The sequence below is a fragment of the Lagenorhynchus albirostris genome, chromosome 1 (assembly GCF_949774975.1).
Source record: "Lagenorhynchus albirostris chromosome 1, mLagAlb1.1, whole genome shotgun sequence".
Taxonomy (NCBI): Eukaryota; Metazoa; Chordata; class Mammalia; order Artiodactyla; family Delphinidae; genus Lagenorhynchus; species Lagenorhynchus albirostris.
Genome location: NC_083095.1, coordinates 162004785 through 162019714, shown reverse-complemented (window position 1 = coordinate 162019714; position 14930 = coordinate 162004785). Strand labels below are relative to the sequence as shown.

Here is a 14930-nt window from a genome sequence, read left to right as displayed (position 1 = left end):
GAACAATGGAGTCATGCATTGTGTATAACTATGAAAGACATTAATTCACCAGTTAATTATATTTACTTTCACTGTGTGCTTATTGTAGCCCTTCCCCCAATCCTCATTTTTAAACACACAAAAATACTTCAGTGTTTTTCCTCTACATTTTAAAATGGAAAGATTTCTCTGGCCTTTTCTGGAACCCATCAATTGATTTTCCATCAGCTTCATGTAAAACAATAAGTGAAGAAAATCTATACATTTGTTCCCAGTTGTGATCTTGCAAGTTCAAGGCAAATTGCCATGTTCAGCATCTGGGATTCATCATGTCTGCTCTGTTACCTCATCGATGGGCACACATCTTTCCCAGATGTGCAAAATAAAAGGCCTGTGAAGTTACGAGGAACGCAAAATAATAGCCATGCTCGCAACTTTCTGCGCAACCAGGTATGTGGAGATTTTAAAGTGAGGGAAGGAATGCTTCTAGGTCTGGTCTATCTAAATACTTGGCATAATGCACCAATGCCACATAATGGGCCAGAGCTCCACCCTTTCACGCATGAGTAACCCAGAGTGCCTCCCCAGAAAGGAGTCTGGGTGAGAGGTTTTTTCAAGAAAAAAAAAAGAGTAAAGCTGGAAATTGAGAGGCCATGGTTAAACTAACATTTTAGGATTATTTAAGACGTCAGTATTTGAACTCAGCTCTCCAAAGACTGCCAAGAACTGCAATCTGGAGCTTATATCAGGCCACAGGCTTCAAGTCATGGAATTCAAGGCAAATGGAAGATGTAGATGCATGTCTCTTTGACACCCCCTCCCTTTTTATAAGATTTTCCTCTAATGACCATGGAGGGTGGGAGCAATTATAACTATGCTACATAAATGGCAATTTGCACTTAGAACTGTTCAAGTCTTTGATGCACTAATTTCACATCTGGGAATCCATTCTAAGGAACTATTCTTAAATACAGAAAGAAATCCTAATATGGAAAAAGATGTTTAATGTAGCGTTATTTAAGTGATGAAAAATTTTGGGGAAAAATCCTTTAAGTGAGTAGTAATAGAAAATGATCAAATATAATTTGACATGTCTACATAATTGGTTATTAAGTTGTCATGAAAATAATGTGTGTGAAGACTAGACAGTATAGAAAATGCTCATGTAATTAAGAGAATAAAGAAAATAAAGTAGTACGCATAGGCATGACCCTGCTGTGTTTAAATTTTGCATGGGAAAAAGGCTGTAAAAAAAATATTAAGAGCAGTTGTTTCAAAAATTTCACAATTTGTATGGAAACACAAAAGACCTCGAATAGCCAAAGCAATCTTGAGAACGAAAAATGGAGCTGGAGGAATCAGGCTTCCTGACTTCAGACTATACTACAAAGCTACAGTAATCAAGACAGTATGGTACTGGCACAAAAACAGAGATACAGATCAATGGAACAGGATAGAAAGCCCAGAGATAAACCCACGCACATATGGTCACCTTATCTTTGACAAAGGAGGCAGAAATGTACAGTGGAGAAAGGACAGCCTATTCAATAAGTGGTGCTGGGAAAACTGGACAGCTACATGTAAAAGTATGAGATTAGATCACTCCCTAACACCATACACAAAAATAAGCTCAAAATGGATTAAAGACCTAAATGTAAGGCCAGAAACTATCAAACCCTTAGAGGAAAACATAGGCAGAACACTCTATGACATAAATCACAGCAAGGTCCTTTTTGACCCACCTCCTAGAGAAATGGAAATAAAAACAAAAGTAAACAAATGGGACCTAATGAAACTTAAAAGCTTTTGCACAGCAAAGGAAACCATAAACAAGACCAAAAGACAACCCTCAGAATGGGAGAAAATATTTGCAAATGAAGCAACTGACAAAGGATTAATCTCCAAAATTTACAAGCAGCTCATGCAGCTTAATAACAAAAAAACAAACAACCCAATCCAAAAATGGGCAGAAGACCTAAATAGACATTTCTCCAAAGAAGATATACAGACGGCCAACAAACACATGAAAGAATGCTCAACATCATTAATCATTAGAGAAATGCAAATCAAAACGACAATGAGATATCATCTCACACCAGTCAGAATGGCCATCATCAAAAAATCTAGAAACAATAAATGCTGGAGAGGGTGTGGAGAAAAGGGAACCCTCTTACACTGTTGGTGGGAATGTAAATTGATACAGCCACTGTGGAGAACAGTATGGAGGTTCCTTAAAAAGCTACAAATAGAACTATCATATGACCCAGCAATCCCACTACTGGGCATATACCCTGAGAAAACCATAATTCAAAAAGAGTCATGTACCAAAATGTTCATTGCAGCTCTATTTACAATAGCCCAGAGATGGAAACAACCTAAGTGTCCATCATCGGATGAATGGATAAAGAAGATGTGGCACATATATACAATGGAATATTACTCAGCCATAAAAAGAGACGAAATTGAGCTATTTGTAATGAGGTGGATAGACCTAGAGTCTGTCATACAGAGTGAAGTAAGTCAGAAAGAGAGAGACAAATACCGTATGCTAACACATATATATGGAATTTAAGAAAAAAAATGTCATGAAAAACCTAGGGGTGAAACAGGAATAAAGACACAGACTTACTAGAGAATGGACTTGAGGCTATGGGGAGGGGGAAGGGTAAACGGTGACAAAGCGATAAAGAGGCATGGACATATATACACTACCAAACGTAAGGTAGATAGCTAGTGGGAAGCAGCCGCATAGCACAGGGAGATCAGCTCGGTGCTTTGTGTCCACCTAGAGGGGTGGGATAGGGAGGGTGGGAGGGAGGGAGACGCAAGCGGGAAGAGATATGGGAACATATGTGTATATATAACTGATTCATTTTGTTGTGAAGCTGAAACTAACATACCATTGTAAAGCAATTATACTCCAATAAAGATGTTTAAAAAAAAAAAAAAAGAGCAGTTGTTTCAATGGTGATTCCAAAGGTAAAATTTCCTCCTTTTGACTTTTTGATAGTTTCAAATTCTAGGTGTTATTGTATCATGGAAAATATATACTTGTGAAAACTTTTATTTTGAATTTAAAATAATTTCGCTCTTCTTTTATCTCAAAAGTTCTGTTTGTTTTCTCTCCATCTTTGCCTCCCTGGCTAAAACCAACACCCTGCATCCTAGTCTCAAACTGGTTCTTTTTCTGTATCAGACAAAGGCAACTGGACCCACTCTGGTCTTTGCTGGAGGCTTTTCAGCTGGCTGGGGCTAGAGCATGATCTGGTTTAAGTTGAAGGAGGTGACGAGGTGGCCCTAGTCCATGCGCCCTGGCCGCTGCTCATTCTAATCATGCTATGGCTTCCCTACAACGTTTAATTATTGATGTTGATAGACAATATAAGTTCCAATATTTTATAGAACAATGATAACTGCTAGTGGGTAAAAATTGGGTACATAACTCACAAAAGTAGAGGGGAAGAAAAAGCAAAGAAAACCTTTGAAGCAAATAGGTACTAGTGATAGAAGGAGCTATTTGAAGGGGGGAGAAAAACCCCAGATAACATGCCATAAAATGACAAAACTAGGACCAAATATATCCTTTTCATAATAAATATGAATGCTTTAAATCTCTCTAGGAAAATACATTTAAAACATATTTTGGCCCACAAACAAAATTAAATTTTATTCTCTTTATAAGAGCACATGCCAAACAAAATGAAAGGTCAAAAGTAAAGGATGTATACTTAAAGTTTCTGAGAGAGTAGATCTTAAATGTTCTCATGTCACCAAAAAAAAAAAAAGAAGAAAAAGAAAAAAGAAAGACAAATGAGGTGATGGAGGTGTTAACTAACCTTACTGTGTGATCATTTTGCAATATATATGTGTATCAAATCACACAGTACATCTTAAACTTATGTAATATGACACATATGTTAATTAATCTCAATAGAGCTGGAAAAAAGAAGAGACAGGAGGAAAAGGACCAATTAGGTCATATGAAGCACATACAAACAAAATGTAGGGATACAAAAAAATTACATGTGACAAAGTAAAACAGTAAAATAACATATCTGTAGGATAGATATGTTATTTTATATGGATAAAATTCCAATCCACAAGGAAGATATGGCAGTCACAAACACAGGCAAAATATGACAGCCCTAAAATATTTAAAGGCAAACTCCCAAATGAAGGCACAACAGACATAATTATAATCGTAACAAGAGACTGTAGACGACTTCTCTCAGTCTCTGGTAAGCGAAGTAGAAGAAATCAGGACACAGAGCATTTGAACAATAAGCTCAGAAGACTTGATTTATGAGATACATGATGGGATAATATTCGGAGACATTAATCAGTAGGCTTCTCTCCCCCTCAGTCCCCTGCCCAAGGCTCTTCTGCTCCTGCCCACACTGAGAAATGTGACACTCATGCCAGGACCAGACACAAGAGCTGCAAATACTAGATTCAAAAGCTGGCCCGACCACAAGACAGACAGATGTGAATGCACATTAGCATAGTACTCTGTGGACCAGGGAAGGGAAAGTGGAGGGGAGAGCCAAGGACTACAAGGAAAGGAACATAGGAGAACACCCAAGCCTCTGCCAGAACATGGGTCATCTGTCCAGAGTGCCAGAGACAACCACAGCATCCCTCTTTTCTTTTACCTTGAAGACCACCAAGTGCCCAGAGATCCTTCAGTTTAGGGTGATGCTTGTTTGTGCTTCAGGACTCTCCCATTGGTTTCATACCATGTAGACAACTCTGTCAGATAGCCCAAGACATTTGTATACTCCTTCCCTAAACAGATCGAGGAGCTATGGGCCCTTGGGTCCTGGAGGGGTGATGGTGATGTAAAAGGCAAGCCTTGAACTGGCCAATGTGGCTCCAGCTAGCACGTCTTTGAAATCTCCCTCTGAGCTAGGAGCTTTGGTAGAACACATGCTCCTGTTACCCATGAACTGAAAAACTGTATCCTAGAAACTGAGAATACACATTATTTCAAACCTCTGTGGTACATTTATAAAATGAAACATAATAGACTATGTTAAAAAAAACCTTCAAGACATGTTATTTGACAATAGTACCACAAGTCTCAAATTTCATATATCATGAATAATAGAAATCAAACCACCTAGAAAAGATTTAAAAAATTGTCTTGAATAACATTTGGATCAAAGAGTTATTTCCTCTTTATAATTGCAATTAAAAATTTATTTAAAACACAATCAGAAGAACTAGACTACATAATGAAAACAAAGTGTGAAACCAAAGCCGTACTCAGGAGGAAAATTCATAGTTTTACATGTGTTGATTATAAAACAAGAAAGTATAGAAATAAATAAAACACATTCAACTGAAAGGATTCAGGAGTTCCCAGATAAACATTCGTGGGCATTCGTGTTGCTGTTGTTTGTAGATACCTTTTTTGGCTACCTGGCATCTGAAGCTTCTTCCTATATTGGGGAAATACACCATGGTGTGGGTCTTAGACTCTAGAGCCGGGGCATAACATCTAGACTTAGCTCATCAGGTGCTGCCCCCTGGAACTTTGAATCTGGAGTGAGTGCCTGAAAGAAGCAGAAACAGCTTAGCCTTCATTCTGATAGCCACAGCCTGAACATGTGGTGGAACCAGCGCATCCCAACAAGCGCCCCTGGACATGCTGGAGATCTGACCACTCAGATTCCTAGTTCCTACTCATCCCCCCCCCACCTGGTTCCCTACATCCCCCGAACCTCTGGGCTGCCTGATAATCCTTCTCCAATACATTCTTTTCCAGTTTAGGATCAGTTTCTGTTGTGAATAACTTCAATCTCCTGAACAAAACAGAAGGAAGGAATGTATAATAAAGATAGAAATTCATGAGAGAAAAAAAATCTATAGCAATGATGAATAAACTCAAGAACTGAAAAAAGAATTTTATTATTTATTTATTTATTTTGGCTGCACTGTGTGGCATGCGGGATCTTAGTTCCCTGACCAGGGATGGTACCTGTGCCCCCTGCAGTGGAAGCGCAGAGTCTTAACCACTAAACCTCCAGGAAAGTCCCAAGAACTGTTTTAAACGACCAACAAAACTGTCAAACCTCTGAGTCTTATCACAGAAAAAATTAAGAAAAATCACAAATACTTTCATGAAGGAAAAACGTACATGAACAATTCTGACATTAAAAAAATGATGAGAATACACTTATAATTCTATACTTGATGAAATGAAGAGATAAATTACCAGAATTAACTGAATTGGAATGTGCTATCAACCAAGGAAAAAAGGCCAAAAAGTTTTAAATAAATCACCCCCTTTCCCAAAGGGCACAGAGTCAGACTCGTTTAGGGAGAAGTCCCTTCAAATCTGTTCTACTTAGACTACTCTTGGACACAGAGAAAGAAGGCAGGTGAGCCCCTTCCAGATGGCCCGGCCCCCAGCCGCCCCTGCCTTAGTGGCAGTTCCCCTGGGGCAGAGCCTGCCGTTGAGTGGGGTTCAGCCTGTTTTGTGGACAGGTCATCTTGCTATGCTATTTGGACCTAGCTGTTACCACCCTCATACCTTCTAGTTACCTATCTGTGGCTGATGTCAGCTGTATGTAGGCCAGTCAAGCCCACAGCACTCATGCAAGTCATACTAATTAATCCTCTGGATGGCCGCCTTTATCTTCTTCACTAAGTTCCTTGTTTTCTCCCATATCAGAGGAAGAATGCTCCTGTTTGCACCCTCTAAAAGGAAAGTGAGGAAACAGGCACAGGGAGATGTAGTTACCAGCCCAATCCTCACTAGGATGAAGTCAGGGATAAGGGAATTGGGAGCTAATGGCAAAGGAGAGCCCATGTGACTTTCAACCTGGAGAAATTCAGGATGCCAGGAGTGGACGCCAGGGAACAGGTGTAAACCGGGGCTCTTGGTCATCCCAGATGGGATCTGTTGAGGGTCCAGAGAGAGGAGCTTCTTTCTTTTAGGTGAAGACTGGAGGAGGAAGAGGGTTGTATCTTTCAGTGTTAAGCGTTGCTAACAGTGGGTTCTAGGTCTTTTGGGAGCCCTAAGGACTTTTGGAGGCCAGATTCCGCTTAGATGCTGACCTGTTGGGCACAGCTCTGACATGAAGATCAGTGGGATGCTCCAGACACCTGGCTGGACCTCCGCGCACATGGGCGCTCCGGTCTCTCTGAAAAAGGACACTCTGTAACTGACACAACTGGTAGGAGTTACCGAGGGAGCTGGGTTCGTCCTCCGGTGAATTCCCCTGGATACAGAGCGAACTGTTCAAGGCTCCTTGGAGATAGCTGCTCTTAATACAGTTAACAGTGGGCTCAGCGCTCTATGGAGGCGAGCGCGGTATTTAACAAATTACCCAATAACTCTTGGGCTCCTAGAGGACCAGATTGTACCCAGAGTACCGAATGGGGTTAAGAAGAGACAGACCAGCCGCCCACAGACTAATTCCTCCTACTGCAGGTCCTCTGTCCCGTTCCATTTCTCCCCACTTAGGCGTATTTCGGAGCGTCGCTTTTAAAAACCAGAAACCTACCGAAAATGCGCCTGAGGGAGGCGATATTGCCTATGAGCAAAAGCAGGTTTCGCACCAAGTCCCAGAAGCATAGAAAGGTGATCTCTCTCTCCCCATCCAGGGCAATCGTAATGCCAGATGCATCCCGTCCAACGCCCAGCAAGCAGCCCTGTGTGGCTCTGCTCTTCGGACCCCAGGACATCCCCACGCCCAGCCTCCCAGGCCCATTTTCCCAGCAGCTCCAGTCTTCCCGGGTCTCCACGCAACAATGAAGCGTGGGCGGCCCCAGCGGCCTCATTTGCATACCGCCGCGGCTTGGCCAATGGGCTGCGCAGGGGCTTTGGAACGCAGTGTTGCCATCAGCGTGTGCGCGTGTGTGCGAGTGTGACAGCGGCTGTGGCTGTGGCCGTGGCCGTGGGAGGCTGGCCCGGGGAGCCCAGCCGCGCGGGGACCGGCCCCGGCGCCCGCTTCCCCAGCGTGTCGCGGCCGCGTGGCCCGGCCGAGCCCAGAGACCATCCAGCCCCGGCCGGGCGCCGTCGAGATGTCGGTGGCGGGGCTGAAGAAGCAGTTCCACAAAGCCAGTCAGGTAGGGAGGCACAGAGGCGAGAGGGAGGGGGACTAGGGAGCTGCGGGCCCTTCGAGGCTCCGGGGCCTTTGGGGCTCTGGCGCCCTTAGGGGCCTCTCTTAGGGCTCCATTTTTTCCCGCCTAGGCGGGCGCGGAGGTGGAGTGAGGGGCCGCCTGCTGTCTCCTCCGCTCCTTGGCGCCTCCTCCTTCCCAGCCCCCGGCCCCCAGCTCCACCCCGAGCCACTGTAATTCTGAGAGGTTCTGCGGAGGAGAGCACAGAGGTGGCGGGCCGCGGGGTCTCGGGCACTGGAGAGAGAGTGGGCGTCCCGAGGCCTGGAGGCTCCGCTTGGTGCCTCTACTGAACCCGCGCCGGGAGGTGGACCACAGAGAGTGCGGTGCCGGCCGGGCCTCCCTCCCGTTTGGCTGGGAGCCCCCGGGGCACGTCCTGCCGCTTGGGGGCGGCCGCGCGGGCGTCGGCGGATCCCGGGATGCTGTGTACTTGGCGCTCGGCTGGGCCCCGCAGCGCGTCCCGCAGCGCTCCCAGCGCGCGCCTCGAAATGGACCCCGCCCGACTGCGTCCGGCTCCCGGGCTGGGACGCTACACAGCAGTCCTTCCTCTCCCCACCGTCTTCCTGGTGTCGGCCCGGGGTTGGGCGCCAGGCTCCTGCTCGCAAAGAGCCGCCAGTCTGGTGGGGAGTCACTGAGACAGACACGTAAACAAATAGTGTTAGACACACCTCCACGCACAGGGGATGCCAGATAATACAGTAGGGGCATCAGGGAGAGCTTCCCGGAGAAAGAGTCGCGTCATTTGTGAATTAAGTATGAGGAGGAATTGTGGTAGGGGGTGTGGGTGGAAAGGATAGGAGTTCTAAGCGGAGGAAACAGGAAAAGCCGCAGGGCGGCATGGAGTTGCGGGGTGTGTGTGTGTGTGTGTGTGTGTGTGTGTGTGTGTGTGTGTGTGTGTGTGTGTGTGTGTGTGTGTGTGTGTGTGTGTGTGTCTGTTGACAAGCAAATTTGTATTCTAAGATTTCAGTTTCTTCTAGCTATGGCAGAGCTGACATTGTTGCGGGGTGTGTGTGTGTGTGTGTGTGTGTGTGTGTGTGTGTGTGTGTGTGTGTGTGTGTGTGTGTGTGTGTCTGTTGACAAGCAAATTTGTATTCTAAGATTTCAGTTTCTTCTAGCTATGGCAGAGCTGACATTGTAAAATCTATCCCACACCTGCACTGCTGGATCTGTTCTACAGATTTTATTCAGAATTCACATTTCAGATGAGGTCTCATCCTGCTTCTTCCACAAATTGGTCCCTGAAATGCAGCTGGAATTGGAGGATTCTCTTCTGTCAGTCTCAGTGCTGTTCCCTCACTTGCATCCCTCCCATGAAGAAACTGGGTAGTGCTCAGTTTCCAGCTGGGGGCACTGGGTGGATAGTGCTATTGGGGTGGACAGTACTATTGGGGTGATAAGGAGTCCTGGATGAGGGGCCAATTAGGTGACCAGGGCGATGGTGGATTCACTGTGGGGTTTGAGCACTTTGAGAGGTTTGTGAGACATTCAGATATCACTGGCCTGGGAGCCAGTGGGTGAGGCCAAGACTGGAACTACAGAGTTTGGGGGGATTTCCAGCCTAAATGGAGATTTAAAAATGTAAGTGCAAATAAAAGTGAGAAAATGCACAGTGAGCTGCACATAGACTGAAGGGAGCACCAACATTTAGGGGCAATGTTTAGGCCAGGACTTGATAAACAGTAACCACTCAATAAATATTTATTAAATAAGTGAAACTTTTGGGGTGGAGGAGCACAGGAAGGAGAGAGAGAACTAGTACAACCCAGGAGAGAGGAGTGTCATGGAAACCTAGAGAGGTGGGCGCATTTAAAGGTGGGAACAGTCAGCAAGGGCTGCTGTGAGCTCAGTACTGAGGGGTGGGCAGCCTGGAGGCGAGTGCAGCTGTGGTCAGGGCAGTGTCAGCGTACTTGCTGGCTTACTTAGCACTTGCAAGGAACTAACCTCTTTTGAAAAATATTCTTTTATTGGATATGGACTTCATGGGAGCAAATCTCAGAGATGAGCAAGACACAGCTCTTGGATGATTGAAATTGGTTTCTGACCACTAACCAGAGTGAATGGTTGAAATCCCAGGAAGTTATTGGCATTGGTGAAATAATGTGCTAGTGATGAGGTCATTTAGTTTAACTACCCATAATCAGCCCATTAAAAAAGAAATGAGCAGAGGGTCTAATTTAGCCTTTTTTGTGTGTGAACTGAAATCCTTTGTGACTTTATCTGAAAAGAAAGACATCACAGATTTTCTCTGGGCTTCATTTTGTGGTCAAAGTGCCCAATAGATACATTTTTATCTGTTCTGGGGGTCTTTCTCAGAAATCTTGCAATATGACAGATTTGGTGGAGAAATTAGACCAGGCTTAATATAATAAGAGGGAGCACAATAAAAAAAATGCCAGATGTTCTTCTCTGACAACACTTTCACAGCAGTTTTTAATTCATGAAGAACTTTCCTAGGCAGGGGAAAGGGAGTCTGGATGATGTCAATGGCTTAATACTTCCCAGGGATCCAGGACTGACTCTGCCACTGACTAGCTCTGTGACCTGGGGAACGTGACTTAACCCATCTGGATGTTAGTTTTCTCTCTGTATAATGAATTAGAGGATTTAGAAGCCATGTCTCTGTTCTAAAATTGAGTGTGGTGATGATTGCACAACTTTGTGAATATACTAAAAACCATTGAATTGTATACTTTCAGTTGTGACTTGTATGGTATAAATTATATCTCAAGAAAATACATATCGGGCTTCCCTGGTGGCGCAGTGGTTGAGAGTCCGCTTGCCGATGCAGGGGACACGGGTTCGTGCCCCGGTCCGGGAAGATCCCACATGCCGCGGAGCGGCTGGGCCCGTGAGCCATGGCCGCTGAGCCTGCGTGTCCGGAGCTTGTGCTCCGCAACGGGAGAGGCCACAACAGTGAGAGGCCCACGTACCACACACACACACACAAAAAAAAGTACATATCTATCTATATATGTATCTATATAATATATCCCAGTTCTGAAATTGTTAAGTAATTCACTTAAAGTATTTCAGAGAAAGACAAAGATTATAAAGTGGACCTTTTACAAATAAGCGTACCAGTACCATGACAAATTGAGATGATTTTTCTCAATGATAGGCAAGGTAAAATAGCTTATAACTTCCTGGTTACCTGTCCTTCTTTCTTGATACCTTACCTATCTCTGCAGGAAAAAAAAAAAAATCCCCTTACTTTACAGAGAACGAAGAATTGTAAACCCCAGGGATTCTGCATCATTTTGGCAACATGTGGAGACTAACAGGAAAGAGGAGGAAATCAAGTGAAATGAGAAGAGTACAAGTTGAGTGAATAACGAGATTTAATTAATCCTTTCCTTCAGCATTTGGGATTATAACCCAGGTGTCCCAAGATCATAATTAAATACCTTTCTTCTCTTGAAAAGGTTTCTTTGTTTTTAAATGGTGTATTTTTTTTTAAATAAAATTTTATTTATTTATTTATTTTTGGCTGCATTGGGTCTTAGTTGCTGCACATGGGCTTTCTCTAGCAGCAAGCGGGGGCTACTCTTCATTGCAGTATGTGGGCTTCTCATTGTGGTGGCTTCGCTTCTTGTGGAGCATGGGCTGTAGGTGCTCGAGCTTCAGTAGTTGTGGCACACGAGCTCAGTAGTTGTGGCGCATGGGCTCTAGAGTGCTGGCTCAGTAGTTGTGGTGCACGGGCTTCAGTGCTCCGCGGCATGTGGGATCTTCCCGGACCAGGGCTCTAACCCGTGTCCCCTGCATTGGCAGGTGGATTCTTAACCACTGTGCCACCAGGCAAGTCCCTGAAAAGGGTTCTTAATCGAGTGGTTTACTTTTCTACTGGTAGGGATGCAGCTTGAGTTATTAGAGATAAATACAAATAGCTTAGAGATGGCATTGTGGTTTCTTGTTAAGCATTGTGCCTGACCAATAAAAATATAACTTACAATAATGATATGTCACCACTCATTGATTTGTATTAATTATGTTTATTTCATCATAATTTTCTTGACAGCATTTATCGTTGGTGTAGGATGCTTAGGCCACATCTGTGCTTGCGCTGACCTGGATGCTATGCTAATAGCCAGATTTATTCCCTTTATGGACTTCTAGGAGCCTTATTCCCCATCCCATGAAAGCTTAGTTTTATTCTTTCCTCTTATTCTTCTCTCCCCTAACTAACCAGCTGGCGATGACACAAGATGGTGATGACACTTGTGGGCTTCATGTTAAATTTACTTCTTTTTGCCCTTATGTAGCAGTGCCCTTTTATGTGACCCAGGCACGCAGTAGGGAATGGGGAGCCCCTAACAAAGTTTTTTTGTAACCTTCCCCCCCTTCTCGTTTGATGCATTAATCAGAAAAATGATGAGTGGTCATAAGGGGCCAAAACATTCTCCCTGTAATGACTAAATGCACAGGCTGACCCTTTAGGGGTAAACACTTCAGAGAAGGATATTCTTTGCAAATTATGAGAATCTCTAGGGAGGCAGTGAATGTCTCTTGTTTCACTTTCTCCTTAGAGATAAAGAAAAATGCACTTTGCAAAATCCATAATGATTAATTTTTTTTACTTAGATGCATCAGAAAATGTATTAAGCTAAAACATGCTTGCTCCTTTCCACATAGACTGCTTGATAAATTAATCCATAAATCTATGTGTTATCCGTATATTTTTAACTCAGGGTGCTAGAGTAGATGCTCAAACTAAATTAGTTTTAATTTTTTTAATATCTGAAGAACACAGTATAATCCAAGCATTTCTTACCACTGATGCCTTTTCTCTAAAGTAACTGTAATTGAGGCTATCACTTGGAATTTGATTAAAAATGCATTTAAAAGCAGGGATTTTTTGTGTGTGTGTATGTACTATTCTTTTCAGATTCATTTTTCAACTTGCCTAACAAACTGACTAGAAGTTATATTTCCCAGCGTTAAGTGTGTGTGTGGGTGTATCATGTGTATTTGGGGGACGCTATCATTGGCATGCTTTACCCAGAAAATAAAACTGCTGATAAACAGAACTGATACACGATTTTATTTGGCTAAATAATAAGTGAATTTATTCTGGAGAGTATACATCAGCCAAATGTGGATAGCTAGATTTTCTTTTTCACTAGAAACCTGGGAAAGTGTTGAGTTGGGGGGAAGGGGCTGGAGGAAGCGCTGGGGATGACTGAGAAGGCGTTGTTGCAATTCTAATTCTTGGAGTTCTTCTGTGAGATGCCTTCCGGATGAGCTCTTGCCTTGCAATTCCCAGGGTCATCCCATGTTTTTACCGCAGCACCAGCAGCAGTGACTTTCCTGAGCCCAGTGTTGTTCCTTCTGACTTTGTAATTCATTGGATGATGGTGTCTTTCCCACCGGCATTGGCTAAATCATTCTCAAACACTGATGTCACCAAGTACTTTGCCTGATCGAATCATCCTGTCAGTGGTAGAAGCTGCTGCTATTTCAGGCTGGATGACTTGGGTACTCCCTACTCATGAACCTGATATCTGAGTCATAGCTCCTCATCCACGTCTGTGTTCTTTCTTCCTTATGGGCCACAGTTCAGAAGTCTGGAGGGACCTGTCAGCTAATGCGTGAGTGCTCCTCTGTTTCTCCCAGTGTAACAAGGACAGGGTACACCTGGCTGGTCTCTGCACTCTGCTTTGGACCCTGTCTCCTCTCATTTTCTCAGGGATTTTGCTCCTGTTGCATCTCTCTTCTGCACTATATTTTCTTCTTTCCTGGATCATTTCCATCGGCATATGGAATGCTCTCTAGTACTGTTGCAGGAAGGGCGACCCCTTCCATGGCCCGAGAGTGGGCTCTTTTCTAACCCTCAGAAATGAATTTTTGGAGGAGACACACATGCTGACAAAGCTGGAGACTTTATTGGGAAGGGGCGCCTGGGTGGAGAGCAGAGGGTAAGAGAACCTGGAGGATTGCTCTGCCACGTGGCTTGCTATCTCGGGTTTTATTGGATGGGGTTAGTTTCCGGGTTGTCTCTGGCCAATCATTCTGACTCAGGGTCCTTCCTGGTGGTGAGCGCATCGCTCAGCCAAGATAGATTCCAGCGAGGGGGTTTCTGGGAGGTTGGAAGGACATATGGACTGGTGTCTCCTCTCTCCTTTTGATCTTTCCTGAATTCTTCCAGTTGGTGGTGGCTTGTTAGTTCCATGTTCCTTACCAGGACCTCCTGTTGTAAGATAACTCATGCAAGTGGTTACTATTGGGCCTGGCCAGGGTGGGCCGTTTCAGTCAGTGGTTCCCCTATCGCCTATCTGATAAAACAGTATCGCCTATCTGATAAAAAAGAAAGGAAAAAAATCCTTCCTTGATCCGAGATCCTGCTTCACCTCCATCCTATTTCTTCTCTCCCCTTCCCAGCAAAAGGTACTGAGAAAGTTTTTTGTTGCCCCGTTTCTACTTTCTCATCTCCCATTCTCTTCTCAACCCATTCCAGTTGACTTTCCTCTCCATCTGTCTGAGACCACCTTACCTAGGTGGTGATTGACCTACCTCCAAGTTGCCAAATTGGATGGGCACTTCCCCGTCTGATTCTCAGCAGCCTTTGACCCAGCGGACCATTCTCTGCTTACAACTCCTTCTACACTTGTGTGGTTTTCCTCTGGCTTTAGTGCCTGTTGCCTCAGATCTCCTTTAATGGCTCCTTCTTGTCCCCTTGAAAACTTAAGTCCTAGAGTGCCCCAGGGCTCTGGCTTGGAGTAATTCCCCTTTTTCTTAGCCTTGCACTCCGCCAAGGTGTTTTGTCCAGCCTCATGGAATTATACATGATCTATATGTTCATTGCTCTCTAAATTATATTTCTAGCCCAGACA

General features: G+C 44.2%; 1 protein-coding gene across 10 annotated transcripts in view; it reads left to right on the top strand.

Annotated features, from left to right (window-relative positions):
- The window catches only part of SH3GL3 (SH3 domain containing GRB2 like 3, endophilin A3), a 287126-nt gene that overhangs the window by 133310 nt on the left and 138886 nt on the right, over positions 1–14930 (top strand). For 2 of the 10 annotated variants that reach the window (XM_060157510.1, XM_060157498.1), the window contains exon 1: positions 7894–8055. The exons of the other annotated variants lie outside the window; for them this stretch is intronic. In XM_060157510.1, coding sequence (XP_060013493.1) covers positions 8011–8055 — 45 coding nt within the window. In that variant the 5' untranslated portion in view covers positions 7894–8010. Of the gene's footprint in view, positions 1–7893; positions 8056–14930 lie in introns of those variants that run through there. 10 annotated transcript variants of the gene reach the window in all.